The following is a 19,839-nucleotide window of genomic DNA, read 5'->3' on the forward strand; positions in this document are numbered from 1 at the left end:
TACTGCAAAACCGACGTTTGGCCTAATCTACAACTTCACGTTTTAAATAAAATAATATTTATTTTGTATCACATATAAAATCCCACCCAATAGAGATAATGCTACGTGTAAGGTTATTTTATTAAAGTAAATTTAACGGGGAGTTCAAAGAAAAAACAATTATGCTGATAGCTTGTTTACATCAAAAGATATAGGTGATTTAGTAAAACACTACACTTTCAACCTAGTGTTTCGGGGGAGGGGGGGTTTTAAGGGGAAGCAAGGGGGGGGAATTCAGGGAACTTTCAGAAAACACCTTTCCTATTATATACTATCACCATGCAAAAAATCAGCTTTACATCTTTCATGTCTAGGTTCTTACCTAAAGTGACTGGGCTACCCATTTCGGGGCGAGATAGTGTTTTATATGCGAGTAAAAAAGAAGCATGGAAAACACTATCAAGCCCCTAAATGGGACTTTGGTGACGAGTATTGAACGATACTTTTTATCACAATGAAAAAAAACTACTTCATCAAACTTAACAATTTATCTGATATTTCGCAATCCTTTCATTTTTCTAATCTAAACACAATACGGCTGTACAATTAATTTTAGTGTAAAATTCAGCTAATTGTAACTTTGTTGATGTCAAGTAAAGTATTGTTTGTGTAGCGAAAGTGATGTTTATGTAGGGAAAGTAATGTTTATGTCAGGTAAAGTCAGTTGCTCACTATTTGTTTTTGGTGTATGGAAATTGAAGATTTTCGAAGATCTCAGCTGTGTGGGCCATTTTCAAATACAGAGTAATGAAAATAAATTTGTTGGTCATACGGGCTATTTGTCTAGTCTTGTTTATTCCTCTTCTTGTTTATATATTGTAGGATTGTTATCAACATTTTTTCTGTTATATCACATGATTTGCAGTATTAGAGAGAGCTGCTCCATACTAGGAGCTGTTATTTACTAGTACAAATTTTTGGTAAAATTAATAGATAATACTCTATAAACCTAGATTATTTAGACAGTAAACACTTTTAAACGTATCATAAATAAAGGTCAAACTACAACTGCTATTTGCTTAGTCATCTGAAGTAAAGGTCACTATCAAAATGTACAACTTTTGACAATAAATGTTGTATAACTCTTGACGATAAATTTTGTAGAACTCTAGACAATAAATGTTGTATAACTCTTGACGATAAATTTTGTATAACTCCTGAACATTTATCACTGGACGCATTCATAGCAAAATGTCGTCTTTAATCTCCAGTGAGCACCAGTTTACTCTTGTCTCCCTTTTTGAGTTCTTAAATATTTATGAAACATTGGAGACCAAAGTTTCAAACTGCTTCTTTATGCTTGAGAAGGGTAAGTAGCACTTTCTTACAAACAAGATGAAAACTTGACATTCGTTGTTTGGCTTTTTTTTATAAAAAATTAATGCTTTTAAAACTAAGAAATATATTACCTGGCCTGTATTTTTGACAATTTTTAATACTGCTTATGTTTTATTTTTTCATACATCATTATACAAGATTTATTACAAAGGTGATCAATTGACCACACTATCAGACCGTACTGGAGACTACTTATTGGAATCATTGGAACAAAGTAAACATACAATAATGTTTTTTCATTTATTTTTACAGCTCCCTTATAGCTTTTTATCACATTTTGAAAATGTTTATCCAAGAGAATTAGGATTTTCAGCTAAAAGAAATTATACCAACGATTGTTACCTCCCTAAATTCATTTTTTAACCATACAAGTTTTTTACTCATTAAAATTGATTTACTTTTACTCAAAACACTTTAATAATTAGTCTTTACTTCCTAGACAAATTTTCTGTAGGCCCCTATATTTTATGTATGGGTTGTCGCTGGTTTACTGGTTTCAGCCTTTGACTATAATCTTACTGATAGGCTGTATGGGACAATATTTTAATAAAATGCATGGTGCGGCAATGACGACCACATAGTTAACATCTCATCATGCTGGATCTAAGTAGTACTGTAATCCTCAAAAAAATTGTGGGTGGCTCACACTCTTCAGGATAAAAATATTAGAAAATCTATATTTCGTATTACATATGAATTGAACACCAGGAAAATAATTTTGACACCTGAAATATTTCACTCGGCTCAATACCAGTAGAGAAGTCGCAACAAAAAGTTTTTCATGCCATGAATGTGAGGAGGACTTGCTCCTTGTCTCTTTTTTTGCTTATTCACAGACTTATCTATGAGGCATTATATCTTTAGAACTGTTTGATTAATTTGAGAATGTAGTACTTCAATCCTGGTAGTCATAGTTCAAATCCTGTCGTTTGCCAATTAATGCTGTGACTTGGTAGTAAGGAAGTCCGTCTGCAAGTCTGCCTGTCTAGAAATAAAAAAGACCTCTCAAACTATAAGAAATTTCTCTAAATTGGAGAACTCTTTGCCTTAATAAAATCTATACAGTGATTTTCAATCCTGAGATATGACTTAAGCCCTTGACCTCAAGGCCTGTCTGATGGTCTTGACAGACAAGTTTGACACCTTGATACTATCAGCTGGGCTCTTGTCTGTTATCTCCCTCTCTCTCACTCATGTCTTTGTTCTCACTGACACACCTTGTAATACTCCACTTGAGTTATGTAGGGTCAGTCATGGCTAAGGTAAATATGAAGGTTACCAAAGAGAGGCAAATAGTTTTATTCAGTTTATAATAAAGTACAAGTTAATGTATATCACTAAATTGCATTGGTTCAATAAAGGTGTTGTTAAATTTTAATAACATTTCTAGAGTCCTGTTTTTTGCATTGATAAATGTTTAGTGGAACAAAGTTAAACACTTAATCTCTTAATTGTTATATTTTGAAACCATAAACCATCTATTAGGCTTAACATTTATTTAATTTAAAATGACAAACAAAAAATTCAAAGATAATTTCAGTCTGATAAAAAAAATTAAATTTACATGGAGAAATAAATCTGTGTCTTTGTATCTAAGGCTTTCACAAATAGAGTTTTTAATTTACTTTACCAAAGCGTATATTTGGTCCATATTACCTTTCAGTTTTACTTAACTTATAAAGAAAATAAGTATGAAATAGTTATTTGTGTAACTAGTGGTGAAAGTGGCACTTTGCTGCACACGAGAGCAATGTTTACGCACGAGCCGCAGGCGAGTGCGGAATGATCTCGAGTGCAGCAAAGGCCTTTTTCACTCGTGTTACACATTATATTTTTCCTACAGTCACTATAAAACATAAATAATTAGTCTTTCAAACACTATACAACACGTTTTTAGGTTCAGCTAGCAACACAATTACACAAATGGTGCCCTGAAGAAAGTAGTACCCGTGGTCCGTATCACTCCGCTATTTTTCCTCGGCAAGAAATGTGCTCCGTCTTTTGAGAATATAGTTCCGTATGTTTTTGTAATTTGAAGTGGTTTCCGCGCCTAAAAAAAATGCTTTAAAGGTATTTTCTTGTTTATTAAGACCGTAGGAATGTTTTAAAAACGTTTAAAAGAAAAGTCCAGAAAGTTCAGAAATACCAAAACTATAAACACGAAATGACAGGTTAAATCGTAGTTATAATAGTCAATCAGCTGTTCATAGTATTATTATCTTTAAGTGTTGCCAACCTATTTCCAAGCGTACACGGATTACGTGCATAATAAAACCACGCTGTTTTGTGTTGTTTGGTTGGAATCCTGATGTGCGGCAAAGTATAAACCGTGCGGCAAAGTATAAACCGTACGGCAAAGTATAAATATGCAGCAATTATCAGCTTTCTGTACTATAAACAGTACAGGGAAGCCAACTTTGTCGGGTGACTGTAGGAAAAAGAATTTTTTTTAGTTGCATAATATCTTCCTGAGGTTCGAAAATGATAGTAAATATGATGATTAATTAGATTCTTTGCTTGTTGCTAAGTCCTCAAAGGCTGTACTCCAAGAAAATTATGTACATATACAATTAGTTTATATTTATAAAAGACTTTGAAATAATTCCAAACCCCTGTAAATGTGCATAATTTCTTAAGTGCAAAAAGATAGCCCATAAAGTATTATTCACCAGAAATGAAATTTGGTATTTTGTTTTATAATCAAAATTGTACAGAGTTTTGTATATTGATAAATTCAGTTAAGTACTCTTAAAAAACCATTTTAAATCGAATATTTATATTAGACTAAAAATGTGTGAAAATTATTTAAGCATATTATTAAAAACTTATCTCAAGCTTTTTTGCTAAATAGGTTTTAAAACTTGAACATCCAAATCACCCCTCAAAATGAGTAGTCTAGACTTTGATGCCGATGGATCATAAAATTTATGATCAATATTGCTGGGTTAACAAGTTTACTTGTTTACCATCAAAGGATCAAGCTGGCCTTATCAGTGTTATCTTTGCTGATTATGCACCCTTTACACCTTATCAAGCTGTAAGCATTAGTACACAGCAAATTTTATTGTTTAGTTATGTTTCTATTAAGTTTTTTTTTTTTTTTTTTAAAGAGGTTGGCGGCCTCTTTTAACCTTGCATTTGCCCGTCCACATAGACTATAAGCCCGTGCGTGGATCGTTTACAGCAAAGCAAGGAGTGAGCCGGTACAGTACAAAGGTGAACTGTACTGATAAAATGTTATCGGTAGTGACCAGGATCCGAACCCACGACATCGCTGCCTTGGCAAAGTATAACAAATAAAAAAAAAGTAAAAGTATAACAAATCACAATGAAATTTGATTACATGGTTGTAAACCCTCTATTGACAGACCAATTTGTAATCAATAAATAACTAATAAAAAATATAAGCTTTTTAAACCACCTTGCAACCAAATTAAAAATTAAAATAAACTGAAATAATTTCAGAATACTATTCAAGGAAAAGCTGCTTCAAAAGAATTATCATTTTTCATTCAAAGAACTTTAAATATTTTTTCAATGTAATGAAAATATTGAAAAAATAATGATGCTCTATTGGAAAAAAATGTATTAATTTTATGTTTTTCTGTCAAATGAAATAAAAGTGTTGTTAGCTGATAGTTTGACACTGACATAATTCAATTGACACTATTCGAGTACAAATAAAGATTAATTATGACTGATTTTAATAATTTAGTTCTAAATAATTTTTACATTCTCTATGAAATCAAAATATGTACAACAATAGCAGAAAATTGATTACCAAAGGTTTGTTTTGTGTGATATTGGAGTATTCTACTTTAGGTTTGATGCTACACGGGAAGGAAAAATGTTATTTTTTGTCAATTGTCAATAATATATGGGATGAAATAGATATATTTACCAAATTTGATCAAATCAAAATACATCTATTAACAAGAAAAGTACAATATTTTTTTCTCCATAAAAATAACACCGAAATGTTGAATATATTATTAATTCCCCCGTAATATTGTAGAAATGTTTCTATTTTTATGCTTTAAACTATGGCTGTAATATTAATTAGGCGTTTCCATGTTTTCAGGGTAAATATGCATTGAACAATTATTAGTGTTTTAGCCTCAGAAGACATGACAATGAAAAAGTACCGGTCCGGGGGTATAGTTCTTTCTGTGCCACCTACAGCAATAGCTTCTTCCCATTGCTAAAATGTGATAGTAACAGATTAATTATTTTGGCATTGATCTTCATAAGGATCTTTCAAATGTGAAGCTGGAAAAATCAAAACCCCATTATCTAGGAGCTGTATAAGAGGACACAATGTTACCAATCTATTTGTTCATTTGCAGTGTCATTAGGTTTTTAACAGCCACGTGTACAAACTTGTAAACCATTGTTTTACCTTTATGGTGTTGTTACTTTGTTTACATACAACAGCATAGTATTTCAATAAACACTTTATTGTTTCAGAGAAGACTTTGCAGCGCAGCTAAGAAAGCTCTTTCTAAAATCCCCACCAAACATATCAAGTTGGATGACAAGGTCAGTTATTACTTCTTTATATATTGATATTAGATGTATTGTATTTTAATTTAATTTATAAGAAGTCTAATTAATTATATTTTTTTTAGACAAAATGATCAATCAATAAGGAAGTTTTTTTATCAAGATCAGTAAAAAATACTAAGTGTTTTCTGCCTATCGATGTTAATTTTGTGATACTTTCCCACCTTACGACAAGATCAGATTCCAAATCCTGAAAAATTACAAACACTTTGTTTTAATCTGTTAAACTGACAATCACAATTAATTGCTTCCAAGTTAATAAAATCCTGGTAACATTTCTTTAAATATTTTTATGGCCTGCATCGGCCCATTTTAGTCAGTATATTTATTTCAGGTAATCTTTTTCAATTTTTAAAACACTATTAGAAGTACATTTTTTGTATTTAGCAGAACAAATATGTTATTAAAGACTTAGCAAAGAGTCCTTTTTTTGTCAAAAGCTTATTCTAAAAACATTAAAATCATGTAGGTCCTTTTGTATTCAGGTGTTACATCCACATGTCCAGGGAAATGTATATACTATACATGATAAAGATTACTATTAATAAAGATTATTATTCAATAAATCCCTATTTTATGTTGCGCCCTTTCAAGGAGTAAGAATCTAAGAATTCAGATTCACTATCTATTTCCATTAAACCCGTACTCTTACTGTCTAAAAGAATAAAGTAGCATTTTCGTAATGTCTGCATGAAATATTCCTGTTTTTTTTTTTTTTTTTTAATTTAAGCCCTCAAATTTAGTGGTAATATATTTTTCTTGAATGTATTGTTTTCGTTAAGTGTTTAGTGCAATCATATTGTAGATTATTGTATATGATAGGCTACTAGATTATAAAAGTTAAGATAACTTATCACAGTTATTTGTTACTATAAATGTGCATTTACAATAGAAAGGATTCAATACAAATATCCTATACTCTAATACGAGTACTAATAAAATTCAGTAATTTAATAGAACAATGAGTTGAATAATCAAAACAACTAAAATTATGTTCAAACTACAGTACAGTAGGCTACTCTTACTTATAAAAATTGACAAAAAGAATTAAATATAGACCGTCAGCTGTGCTGCAATTACCATAGGTTCTGGCACACACCCCTAGGAGCGCCATGTAGTTACGGCTTTAGCGCTACGTAACTACACGGCGCTCCCAGCGGTGTGCGTCAAAACCTATGGTAACCATAGCACGGCTGACTATATTTAATTCTTTTTGTCTATGTTATAAGGCTGTTTGTCTTCTTGTTAGCTGCCAATTCCTCTACACTTAGGCAAAAAAATATAAAATCGTTTAATAAAATCTTATTATTTTTCTGCAAACAAACAAATTTTGGATATTCTCCATGTAAGTATTTCTTATATAGAGAATCCTAATTTGAAATTTTACTTCCAAATTTCTGGGTTTATCATAATTCTTTAGTTAAAAATACAGATTAGCTTGAGAATCTCTATTTTCACTAAATTAACATTATAAAACTCATACCATACCAAAAAACCAAATAATATGAGTTGAATAATATGAGTCATATAAGTACCTATTTGAGTGATGTTTGGCTACTTAAGAATTATAGCTTACATATTTATCTTATAAAATGTTTAGTAGAGAAAATATTTAACTTTGTGCTGTATTGGGCTGGATTTAAGCATTGCCTTTAGAAACAGAAGTAGACATCCCATTTATGTATATGGATCAGTTGTAGCTAGTTTCTACACAAAGGAAACACAGTTGAATGGGGGTTGTGTTTTTCGGCGTCAACTGCTTCATCACTCTGAAGTGGCACCCTCAATGGCTAGACTGGGACTGTGTACTGTATTATGGTATTATTGACAACACGGTTGACGCTAAAAATGCTAAAATACACCCCCCATAAACTCTCATGACACCGGCCGCGAAAGCCTATGTAAGAATATAGTAGTTTTCATCACTAGGAAGCGAAAGTGGCTCTTTTTCACTTTTTGGTACGCAATTGACACTTTCGATCCTTGTGATAAACAAGTATTTTCATCATACTTATGGAAATAAACATCTAATCATTACACAAAATTAGAACACACAACTTGAGGTTATACAAAGTCGTCCTCAATGTTTACCAAAACCGATGATTTTGCTGGCGATTTTGGGAAATAAAAACGGCTGCTTTCCAGACAGTGTGATGAAAACAGTTAAATGAGTTTCTGACTGATATGCTACTATTGGATTTGTACTAACTACAGTATGAAGGGGGTATAAAAATAAGTTATTATAGTTGACAATAATTTGTCCTTTCTGTTTGGCATAATAAAAAATTTGGTGAGTAAGAAAGAAATCAGAGTCTTACAGATGCTTAGGCCTACTCTGCTGGTGGCTCAGTTCAATCCAGTTTATTTTATGTTTTGGTTGAAGTAGCTACACCTAACATGGGAATGGAGTGTCTTCTTTCAGCAGTGTACCAGTCTATAGTCGATGGTTTAACATGTGTATTTATTGTGGCAGGAGGTGCAGGGTGATGGTGAATGTTGCGCCATCTGTATAGAGCCATACAGAACAACAGAAGTTGTCAGGATACTGCCTTGCAGGTAACTTTACTCATATGACAAGGAAGATAAGTGTGGCCCAATGGTCAACAATGACAGCTGGGTCCTGTGTAAAACCATCAAAAAGCTATTGCCTTTTCTCATTATCGAACAGTGATCTTTTGATTGCCTGGCAAGCACTATAACCATTCAGACCCACCCATATTTTTTGTTTTAATTTTCATAAATAAAAACTAAGTATTGCCTAATTTGACATATATGGGTTGAACATTTCCTGGATTGAAAAATATTCCACTCTCAATGGTTAAAAATAGGATCTTTTGGTTGCCGATTTTGTGATGAAGAATTTAATAAGATTAAAAGAGATTGGTATCACTTTCCCCAGTCAAAAACCAACTATCTGCATTACCTATTTTAATAACCAAATGATGGCCTATATTTTGTATCACTGGCTGTGATGAAGGTCACCTGCCAGGGATTATCATCTTATCTTTGCCAAAATAGGATGGACTTTTTGCTAGAAGGTGGAAATTGGAAGTTTATTTCTGGATCTCCATTTTTTAATCAGCTGATTGTCAATGGCTTTCAGTGTTGCTAGGAAGCTATAAAGTTAAGTGGTTGGTGCTGGGTCCTTAATAGTGAAGCTAAACAGTTTATTGATCTTGGAATTTAGAGCTGCAATCAATACATTGATCCTCTCCAAGTATACTATCTAAACCAAATCTTATTTACAAATATCAATAAAATATCAAAATGTCTAAATACATGTTATGTAACAACACCTTATTTTATAGACCAAAAATTACCAGTACCCATTAACCTCAATAATTTATTTGATTTTGTTTATCGTCTTCCTTAAAAACTTTATCAAATAGACATAAGTATAATATGTACCTTTTATATGCATTCAACAGTCAACACCCTACTAATATGTGTCTTTTCTTATACCTTAATTATTTATTTGATTCAACTTTATAAGACAGATTATCATTGAGTAGCCTACCTACTGAAATTTAGCAACATTCTGGTTTAAAATAGCATTTCCTGAGATACTTGAAGGCCAGCCTAAATGTTTGTTTAGAGCCCCAAGGTGAGCGAGCTTTAGTTGAATAGAATGTCAAGTCAAACAGTGCAATAATCTGTTCTTCGCCCTTTCTCACCCCTCCTCCTCTCCTTTTCCCAAATCTGTTCTCACTTTCTTCTTCATTACCCCTTCTCTTCTTCTCTTCTATTAAGTCACAAGAGATTCTTGACGAGCCAGTAAATTGCATGACATTTCACGTCTTTGATTTGTAACATTTCATCAACAAGTAGCTGATTTGTTGACCTTGATTTGTTTAAGTATATGTGGAATTGATTTTTTAACTCTTCTAGCATTTATGGTTAAATATTTTAAGATTTTACTCGATAGAACATTACAATGGTACTTATTACGAACTAGACTATGTAAAGTTAGTAAAAAAATTGTAGTTTACAGGTATGAGAGCATTTTATTTCCACATTAAATTTCTCTTTTAAGATCTCTTCAAAATTTTCCAAATAAAGTTGGTGGTATTTTGCTAAAGAACACTAACACTTTCAGGGGAAATGGTCCAAACTCTTTATATTCTTGTACATATTCCGGGATCGATTCTATTCTCACACCAAAGTTCTAAATACTAATCACAAGGCTAGCAACACACTAAACCGTCCTATTATACAGAAAATATATATCGTACATTGCTGTAGGACATAAGAAAAAGTTTTTGGTTGCGTTGCATTAAGGGATATAAAAAGTTAATTTTATTTTAATCTGTCAGGTTGCCGTTCCAGTCCTGAGAAAAGTCAGTCGCTTTTTGATGGTTTAAAACTTGACCCAGGTGCCATTGATCATTAGGCTGAAATAGGTCCTGGTTGAAGAACCAACAGAAATAGGCTGTAAAAAGTTATACTCATCCATTCAACACTCATCCTATCTCAGCCTTTAAATAAGCACTTTGTTGTATTATTGTCTTGTAAATATCTTTCTGATGAATCCTTGAAGTTTCAATGATACAAAAAATGAATCATAATGAGTTACATTAATTCTCTGTTTGCACTTTGCTTTTTAAAACAACTATCGTCACAATACTTACTAATCATACAAGGACAAAGATTGCTGTGTTGATTGGTCTGTTTGTAGACACGAGTTTCACCGCGGCTGTATAGACCCGTGGCTGGTGGAGCATCGTACCTGCCCTATGTGCAAGATGGACATCCTCAAGCATTACGGCTTTGTTGTAAGTATCTAACTTAAAATTTGAAAATGACAAAAGAACAACTTGAGGAATCATTCCTTTGTGCACTTGGGGATCAAAGAGGGGGACGGGTAATTTTTAAAATTTGGACTTAAAATACTTGGATACTAACTTGGAGTATTCCCACTGGTATCGCATCAACAATGTGGTCAACAGGTAAGAGAGGTAAATAGAGCAGCTTAAGTCCAAATAAGCAATAAATTCTATCTTGCAAATCGTTCTTGAAACATCACTAATTTTACATATTTTTATAAACAGTATCTTGTAATTTCAAATACCACAAAATTAAAATAATTGAAACTTTATATTTTGCATTATGATATTTAAATTCTGACCAAATGTTTGAATTGTATTATAGTAACGGCATAGTTAGTAGCATGGTACCATAATTATATTTGTATTGGAATAACTGATAAATGTTTGTTTATTTAACTTATCTACTACTGCCGTAGTTGTACGCTTTTAATACTAGGCATTACAACTCAACCTACAGGTCGAACCTAGGTACTCGTTAAACCTAATGTTATTTAGATAGATTTAATAGAAAATCAATTCAGACAAATGGAAATTTGCTTAGTCGGCAGGTTTGTTGCAGCGAGGGTATTTTTCCTTCACAACAACTCACCTTCAAAGCGGAAAGGTATTTTTACTGTGAACAGGATTATTGTTAATGATACCATATTTGTGTGTTACAGTTTACTGGCAGCCAGGAGAGCATCCTACACATGGACATAGAGGAGGTGGTAAGTGAGTCGGAGAGTCTGCACCATCTGCCGGTGTCGTCTCGTAGCCGAAGTCTCAGCCCCTCCCCGAGGCCTATCTCTCAGGTAGGCCTTTAACATGAAATGAAATAAAAAAAGAACAACTTGTATTATTATGGTAAACTTGTTGACAGTGTTAAGATCAACAATCAAGCGCTATGGCGTGCTCGTAGAAAGCTCAGTCTATAAATCAAATTTTAATGCACTTTTTGCAGCAGCTGTGGACATATTCTATAAATAACAAGACATGTGTTGATTTCAAGGTGTCTAGAGTCTGTGGCTTGTCAGCGTAGACTTATGACTTATTCCAGGGGTGCCCACAGGGGGGTTTGATGTCGCAAAATGCGACATCAGAATTTTATTTGGGGGGGATTTTATGATTTTGGGGGGGATTCAAGCCAGTGGTTGGTTAAAAGCACATAAAAGATTAATCAGATAATTTTTACGACCTCCTTAATTTATTACTGGGGTAATTATGCAATCAAAATCCCGTTTGACATTTTATCTTGATTAATAAATCATTTTATAATTGCTATAAAATATATAGATACTTTTATGTGGATTTCCACTTTCTGACTCTATCATGTTTGACAGTGAGAACAACTCCATGCCAACTGCTGTCAAAGGATTATGGTTGCTTATTAAATTGTATCTGCAATTTGAGTTTGTTTTTACCTTTCATTATGAACTCATTCTCAAATAGTCTCATTGCCTTGAGGACCTATTGATGGTTTTTTAAGGTTTGTTTATTATAATATATTCTTGATTCATAAAAAACCAGTATTATGATAATGATAATCATTTTGCTATTTTTACAACATAAACAACAACATGAAAGCTTGTGATAATATTTTGGCTCTCCCAAATAAATATGCCTGGGTCATTTATTCATTGGAAGAAATTGACATACAGTACTGTGACAATTTATAATTAAGGTTTTTGATAGGCTATGTGTTTACGTTAACTTCAAGAACTGAAACACATGATTCTGGATTATGTAATTGTATTTGTTATTGTCTTTTCTTGAATCTAGAAAGAGCTTCAAACAAATTTTACAAGTCTTAGGATAGATATATAATTATTTTTTTACGCCACACTACACTATTTTGACGAACTTCCCATGCAAGGATTTAGTCCAGAAACAGCTGTTTGTCCTTAATCAAATGGGGTTTCATACAGTACTACTGTACTGTAATGAGTTTTGCCGGATACCAATCAGCTGATTATACTGTATTTGGGTGGCAATGAGTGGTTATAACAAAAACGAGAGGTTATGACTAGTGATTTTTAGTCCTTTAGTTGGTGGTAATATTGGGATTTGAACGGATTTAGTAGTATGGCGTAAACTATCGTACGTCACTCGTCCAAAATGTGTTGGCCGGACTCGTATAAAAAAACCACTACTCGACTTCGTCTCGCACGGGATTCAGGACTAGTAACGTAATATACTATTTACCACACTATGATGTTTTTAACTGTTTTACATATTGGTACATTAATTGGTGGCTAAAAGTTACGTTTTGCAGGCCATGCCAGCTGTCATCGTCATTTGGGGATCGAGCAGGTTTTTACATCCCTAGGGCCGCAAAATCAGCTGCCCGTTTAAAATACACAATCAGTATCCATATCATGGCAATAGAGTTGTTTTATTGTCACCACTGCCTAGCAACTATTTATTATTATTTTTGCTGATTCCACAAATTATTTATCCACATGACCTTAAAGTTGTAGTTGTGTTGACTATTATCAGTGTGCAGTGCATTATCATTGAGGTGAATTAGTGGTAATAGGGTATAGTGTGGTGAATAATAGCGTTCGTACCACGGACTGAAATGGTTTTTCAGTTCTCGATCGTTTTAAGTCCTCGACCTCGTATCGAACTTAAAAACTACCTCGAACCAGCAAAACCTCATTTTGGCCCTAGGCACGAAATATACTATTAAGTTTAGGCCTAGTAATATTTTTGAGACTGAATATTTTACACTTATTTAAAAAGGACCAAACTCAGAAGTGGATTAAAGGGCAATTTAGAAAATATCTCAAACTTTTTGACATAACTTCAAGTACTTTCTCCCCTACCATTTAATATGGTAAAAGAATTGTTTATGTAAAAACCCTGATCCCAAAAAAGTGGTTTTCGAAGTGATGTGTGTGTCTGTCTGTATGTGTGTATGTATGGTACAGAGCTACAGACCACGCCTGTGGTCCGAGTCCGATTTTGATGAAATTTGGTATTTAAGGTACCAATCCATGGTCTCTCCAGATTTTTTTTTTCGTTTTGGATTTTTAATAGTGAGATTCCATAAAACCCTATAAAATAATGGATGAATAAAATTTTCTCAGAATTGGCCCGAACGATTTTGATTAAAAATTAACATGTTATACTCTTTAACTATGACAAAAATTGTATAAACCCTCTATGCCGTAAAAATTATGGTTCAAAAGTTATTGCAACTTTTGTGATTTTCCCTTTTAAAACCTATCAACTCATGGAAAATCGGATTAAAAAAATCTACATGGCCAATTTTGATTCAAATTGTGTGCATGTTAAAAATCCAACTCATTTAAATTAAAACTAAACTAACAAATAGTTTGCTACTAGAGTTTTAAAGGAAAATTGTCCTTTTAAATTGGGTTAAAAGTTTGATTCAAACTCTTAAATTCCCATAAATTTAAATAAGTGTAGGGGGCACCCCTTCCCTCCCCGCATAAACATAACTATGGGTTAGCCCCCAGACCTTCCGGCATAGGTTAAACAACGAATTTGGGGGGGATTCTGCGACGTGAGCTTTGGGGGGGATGGGCACCCCTGACTTATTCCAACAGAAAATAGTCTTTCATTGTGATATCATACAATTGTGGAGGCCAGTTAACATCGCCACTATGAAAAATTAATCATTTATCAAACGTATCTCACAATGAACTAAAAGTCTCATCTGCTGTGTAAAATGTTGCACCATCTTACTGGATGAAGAAAGAGTTCTTCCGCAATTTTTTTTTTCAATTTTGTCTACTTGAGGAAGATAAAGGTTCTTCCATTGCTTAACAGCATTCTCCACTAATATTGTTACAATCAGTAATTAAGTGTAAAGTAAGTTAATTATTAATTTTGTCAAATTCAGTTTCAGATCGGAATTGATTTTCCGAGCCGTGCTGACCAGCTGAGCCGATCCTCCTCCCCTGATGAGCTCACACCTTCTCTCCCTCACTCAGGTAACACACAATATAGTTGTTTATCATGCATCACTTAGCTTTATGCATATTGAAGGATTAACAGCTCATACTGTCATTTCGGTCACAATATACTACAGTTGAAAGCGCATGGGTCGTCACATAAGCAAGTTTCAGTCAACTTTTAGTCCACTCGCTCAGTCTGGACAACTAACTGTAGCCAGTAGTAGTGCATAGTTTAGTTTCTATAAATCTGTATTGTTGACAGGAGGGACCATAGTGCGACCACAGACGTCGATTGGTTGCAACGAACTGCTGGCTGTGCCAGGCTCTGCCTTGCGTCGCTCGCTCAGTCTGGACAACTGTAGCCAGTAGCATCACACTGCTGCTAAACTCACCACTCGTCACTAGTCAACCGCTCGTTTCGTTCTTTTGTATATAATGCTCGTTTATTTTTAAGTATAATTTAATTGATAATTTTTACCTTAAGTTAAACGGCCGATATCGTATTCCATCCATTTTGACTGACTCGATGCCTTTTTATCGGCAGTTCACTAGATGACTACAATTCAACTTAAATCTTGATGTTTGCGATTAGGATTCATGTGTTTGTTGTAAATTTTTGTGAAATGACTTTGAAAGGAAATTTTGTAGGTTAAGTGGATTTTGATGTATACTTGGCGTGAAAAGTGTACTGGCCATTTTGATATATTTATAGAAAAGTATTGACATGTAATCATTATTGTTTACTGCTAAATTAAAGTGTTCTTTATACTTGTTTATTTAACAGCAAATAAATGCCACATAAAAACTTATTTAGTTTATAAAAAATTAAATTGTTATCAAGTAAAAATTTTGCATTTGGTGTCTCCACTCCTTGGCAGTTTGTTTATTGAATGTTTGATGTTCTTGTTGATGTATTGTTTATGCAAATGTGTTCCACGAATAACTTAAACAATACTAAACTTAGTCTCACATGATATAAAGTTTTTATTTATATTTTCCCTCCGTTGTCTTTATTATATTTTGAAATATAATTTATTAAATCCAAATTTGTAAATTTAAATGTTAAAATATACTGTAATCTATCATTTATTGTACAGTATCGGCTTAATTTCTGTGATTAAAACATTTAGTATATATATAATTTTTTATTTTGTCGTGTTAATCATTTTTTATGTTAATAATGGTGTCTATTAAAGTAGTTGTTTATGTATTTTAAATGATAATAATTTGTAATTAATTGCTGTTTTCTTTGGCTATAGTTTAATTTATATTTTCTACTGTACTTTTTATATCATAAACTAAGTTGCTAACAACACTTTCTGTTCTTGGAATCGAGATAGGAGTATCTGTGATTTATGTGATATTATTCCAAATATTTATAATAGTTCTTTGTATACAATAATTCCATGGTTGGATACATTGAATAAAACTATCCACTTCTGTTCTGAAAATCATAAAAGTCACTTTTAAAATAATTTTAAAACAGTCTTGAGCTTTCAAAAACATTCATTAGTTTCTGTGAATCTGATATATATTCTATGTCGAGAGAAGACTTACTCCTTTTCACATAGGGATTTACTGTGAGTATAAAGTTTCTGATAACAGGAATAAAAGAAGACATCACCTTATCATTCATGTAACTATGTGCTATATTATTTAATGAAGTTAAAAAATGAAATAAATGCCATTTCCAAATATAAATCTTTTACTTTCCTCCCATAATAACTGTTATTCATAGTATAGTCAGAGCTTCATTTTACTATAAATACTCCACCATAAAATAGACACCAGTGGCTTGTAGGGACAGAAGCCTCTAAAAAACAGATATAAAATATATTATTGTTGTATTATAAATCGAACAAACTAAGAAACAAATAATCTATGAATATGAATGTACCTCAATAAATTTTTTTCACGTAGGAACATTCTCTTTGGTTGTTATTTTCATTAAATTATTTTATTTATTCTAGAGTTTCAACTCTACTTAATCAACAAATAAATTGTCTTTGAGTAAATACTGGTCCCAGGTATGTAAAAAAATCCTCATCACACGACACCGAGTTCAAAAAGATCCAATTAATAAATAGTTGAAATATCACAATTTATCTACAAAATGAGGTAGAATGAGGCCAAGCTAGACAGGTTGCACCTTAGTTTGCCTTATTTTACAGCTAAAAATATTAATTAAGGTTGAAAATTAATAAAAAAACACCCAATTAAGTTTTATACTCAAACAAAATTTATTTCTTACTCTTTTTTATAGGTAACTATTACATACATATAAAATTCCAGCAGTCTTAATATTAGTTTAGTAGGTACAAAATATTTAGCAATATACATAATAACCAGTTCTATTTGCTTGAGCCACTTCCTTCCCTTTACACTGGAGAAGAATCTTGTGCTGTCTCTGTATCAATCAGTTGATTGTGAACACTCTCTAGGTTCTGAAAAAAATAAGCTTTGATTAGACTCTCTCAAAGATTTATAGCAATAGTTGTATGGTTTAAGGGGAAACATACTTTAAGTGTAAAGAAATAAAATCCCCAACATAAAAGACACTTTTGTTTATTAACTATACAATTGTTTTGGAAATAAACGTTAAGTACGGTATCCGGTATTAATAATATACCTAGATGGACATCTAAAGCTTACCACATGCTACAGCAGATAGCTGAAAGCCAGTGGTAAATAGTGGGATTTGAACAGATACAGCAACATTCCAGTGATTGTGAAAACATGAATGGATAGGCATACATTTAAAATGGTTTGGTTTGACATAAAACATGCAACCAGACTAAAAACATCCTAAATATAAAAGACGGACAGTTGATGGTGATATTGTATTTAACAACAATTTTAGCACACTATTAGGAGTTAGTATGTACACATTAATTTAGGTATATGATAGTTTTATAATTAATAGTGAAACATGCTAGTTTTCAAAAGCGATAAATCCATTCATAACACATTTTTTATTAAAATTCAAAGCTCAAGCATAAAATAATTAACAATTAATATTACAATTTGTTCAAGTATATATATATGGAAAAGGATGACTTCTTTAGTTGTGTGGTATTTAAATTGGTAGCATTGCTAAACACAACAATCAAATTAAAATCAAACAGCTGATTTTTGTTTGTTATCTTATCTTAAGTCATTGAAATATTTGGAAGCCTTCTTCGTTGGGAGAACATTTTGATTTTTTCTAAAGTAGAAATTTTGTGCATTGCAAGGTAAGTGCCATTTTATTATGTTTGTGTTAGGGGACTTTTTCTAATTTGGGTCGGGTCAAGTAAAAGATTTTGGAATACGCAGTAAAATAACTTAAACGGAATACTTTTTATAACATGCAATACAAAAATAATAGCGATCTAATACTATAACAGGCTAAGGTAAAGTACAACTGTTGGAATATTGTGAAATAAACTAAATAACCTAGAAAAAAAATTGAAACAATAGTAAATTAAAACATTATTGTCATATTACAAACAATACATTCCACAGAAAAACAGCCATTTGTAATAAAACAAACATGACTGAAACAAGCACACAATACACAAAAGCAACATAAAACACACACATTAGGAAAAAGCTGTAAATACCATTTGATTGGTCACAAATCCTCAATGAGCTTTTGGTGAACGGCACTTAAACCCTACGAAAACAGAGCAATACATAAATCCAACAAGTTAACTGGTAGTTTAAAGTCACTGTAACATTTCATCAATTTTGCATATGCAAATCCCAACTATATTTTACTGTATCCCTACAACTGTGCCTGAGTTACAGATATAAAATACTGTTACTGGTATACATACTAAATATAGAAATTTGCATGTTTGAATAAATATACAAAGAACTGATGATAGCAAATAACAATTTAAACTTCACTGGTTGCAGCATAGCACAATGTATTTTACTATTCTTTCTGAACTCTACCAATAATTGTATTTACAAATAACTAATAAAATCAATAATGGGCTTTAATAAAAGGGATTGACATTGATTGTACCTTGAAATATTTGACAGTCTTGACCCTGAGTTCCTGAGTAGCATCCTCATCACACACCATGATGGTATGAGGGTGTTGTTGAAAGGCAGACACGGTCCACATGTGATTCACACCCTCCTCCACTGCCTTGTAGAGAGCAAACGCTTTGTGTGTCCCTGTGATCAAGATCATCACCTACCGTGACAACAGACAACAAGATATAATGGAATCTATTATCCGTGTGGTACTGCACCAAGAAACTATTGTAATGAAAAATGTAAAAATTGGTTTTGATCAGCCGGGATTTCAAACACTAAAATGGGTGATTTCAACTTGTAGTTGAGTGATTTTTTTTTGCAAATTTTAATATAGGCCTATACAACAAAATACTTCTTCAGATTATGCCTCGTGTAGTCAGGGGCAAGGCAGGCAGCAGTGTGAACGTGAACCAGGGTCACTCACTAATCACTATCAGGGCGGTAGGCCTGTAGACTACAGCTGGTGACATGCCCCTCCTCTCACTCCCCTCCATCATCACCAGACCTACCTCCACTGCTATCTGCGCGGCTCCATCACCATACTACAATGGGTTGTACAATTGTCAGTCACGACCTGTGATATACCAATGATACACAAGAGACAACAGAGATATTAACAATCCCCTTTGCTAACCAATCATTGTATAATTTAGGTAAATATGTTAGTAAATTTAAATTAATGAATGCTGTACTAGAAATAGTGCTAGTTATTTAGCCTTGATCAAAATTGTTTGTAGTTCAGTATCCTTTTAAAATATGTAAAGTCATCTCAACCGTTTTGTCTTAACTTTATAGCGTTTACATGCTGATTACAGAGTAAAACACAACAACAAATAACTAAGTTTTGTTTCCCGTGTAGCAAGGGGGGAAATTTTGACATTGGCATGCGCAAAACAGGTGCGCGGTGGTAGGCCACTATTCTGACTCATACGCTTGACACCAGTCGCCGGTATGACGTTTACGGCGCAACTTAAGGCACAAATCCTAATCTGTGGTTCGCAGAGTTAATATCCATTGTTAAATTAAACTAAATTAAAATCTTCTTAATGATAAAGAAACTTGAAGCTGATTTAATGAGTTTTGTGGCACTGAAGTGTTTTGAAAAGACATTCACCTGGCCGGCTAAAAACAAGCGATGACAT

General features: G+C 32.8%; 2 protein-coding genes across 13 annotated transcripts in view; one reads left to right on the forward strand and one right to left on the reverse strand.

Annotated features, from left to right (window-relative positions):
- Nucleotides 1-16,369, forward strand: part of LOC128985639 (E3 ubiquitin-protein ligase goliath-like) — a 99,202-nt gene extending 82,833 nt beyond the window's left edge. For 5 of the 8 annotated variants that reach the window (XM_054405369.1, XM_054405372.1, XM_054405374.1 and 2 more), the window contains 6 exons: nucleotides 5,845-5,916; nucleotides 8,414-8,496; nucleotides 10,616-10,712; nucleotides 11,426-11,557; nucleotides 14,614-14,704; nucleotides 14,931-16,369. In XM_054405369.1, coding sequence (XP_054261344.1) covers nucleotides 5,845-5,916; nucleotides 8,414-8,496; nucleotides 10,616-10,712; nucleotides 11,426-11,557; nucleotides 14,614-14,704; nucleotides 14,931-15,037 — 582 coding nt within the window. In that variant the 3' untranslated portion in view covers nucleotides 15,038-16,369. The remainder of the gene's footprint in view (nucleotides 1-5,844; nucleotides 5,917-8,413; nucleotides 8,497-10,615; nucleotides 10,713-11,425; nucleotides 11,558-14,613; nucleotides 14,705-14,930) is intronic. The other 3 variants (XM_054405370.1, XM_054405373.1, XM_054405375.1) reach the window with 1 other exon arrangement.
- Nucleotides 16,370-16,884: 515 nt separating this feature from the next.
- Nucleotides 16,885-19,839, reverse strand: part of LOC128985560 (glucosamine-6-phosphate isomerase) — a 34,292-nt gene continuing 31,337 nt past the window's right edge. For 4 of the 5 annotated variants that reach the window (XM_054405161.1, XM_054405160.1, XM_054405163.1 and 1 more), the window contains exons 7-8: nucleotides 18,681-18,854; nucleotides 16,885-17,112 (exon numbers count right to left, since the gene is read on the reverse strand). In XM_054405161.1, the coding sequence (XP_054261136.1) occupies nucleotides 17,047-17,112; nucleotides 18,681-18,854 (240 nt within the window). In that variant the 3' untranslated portion in view covers nucleotides 16,885-17,046. Of the gene's footprint in view, nucleotides 17,113-18,270; nucleotides 18,324-18,680; nucleotides 18,855-19,839 lie in introns of all 5 variants that reach the window. The other variant, XM_054405164.1, reaches the window with a different exon arrangement.

Source organism: Macrosteles quadrilineatus, unplaced genomic scaffold (assembly GCF_028750875.1).
Source record: "Macrosteles quadrilineatus isolate MER2022 unplaced genomic scaffold, UCM_ALF_1.0 Scaffold_2__2_contigs__length_208266976, whole genome shotgun sequence".
Lineage (NCBI taxonomy): Eukaryota > Metazoa > Arthropoda > Insecta > Hemiptera > Cicadellidae > Macrosteles > Macrosteles quadrilineatus.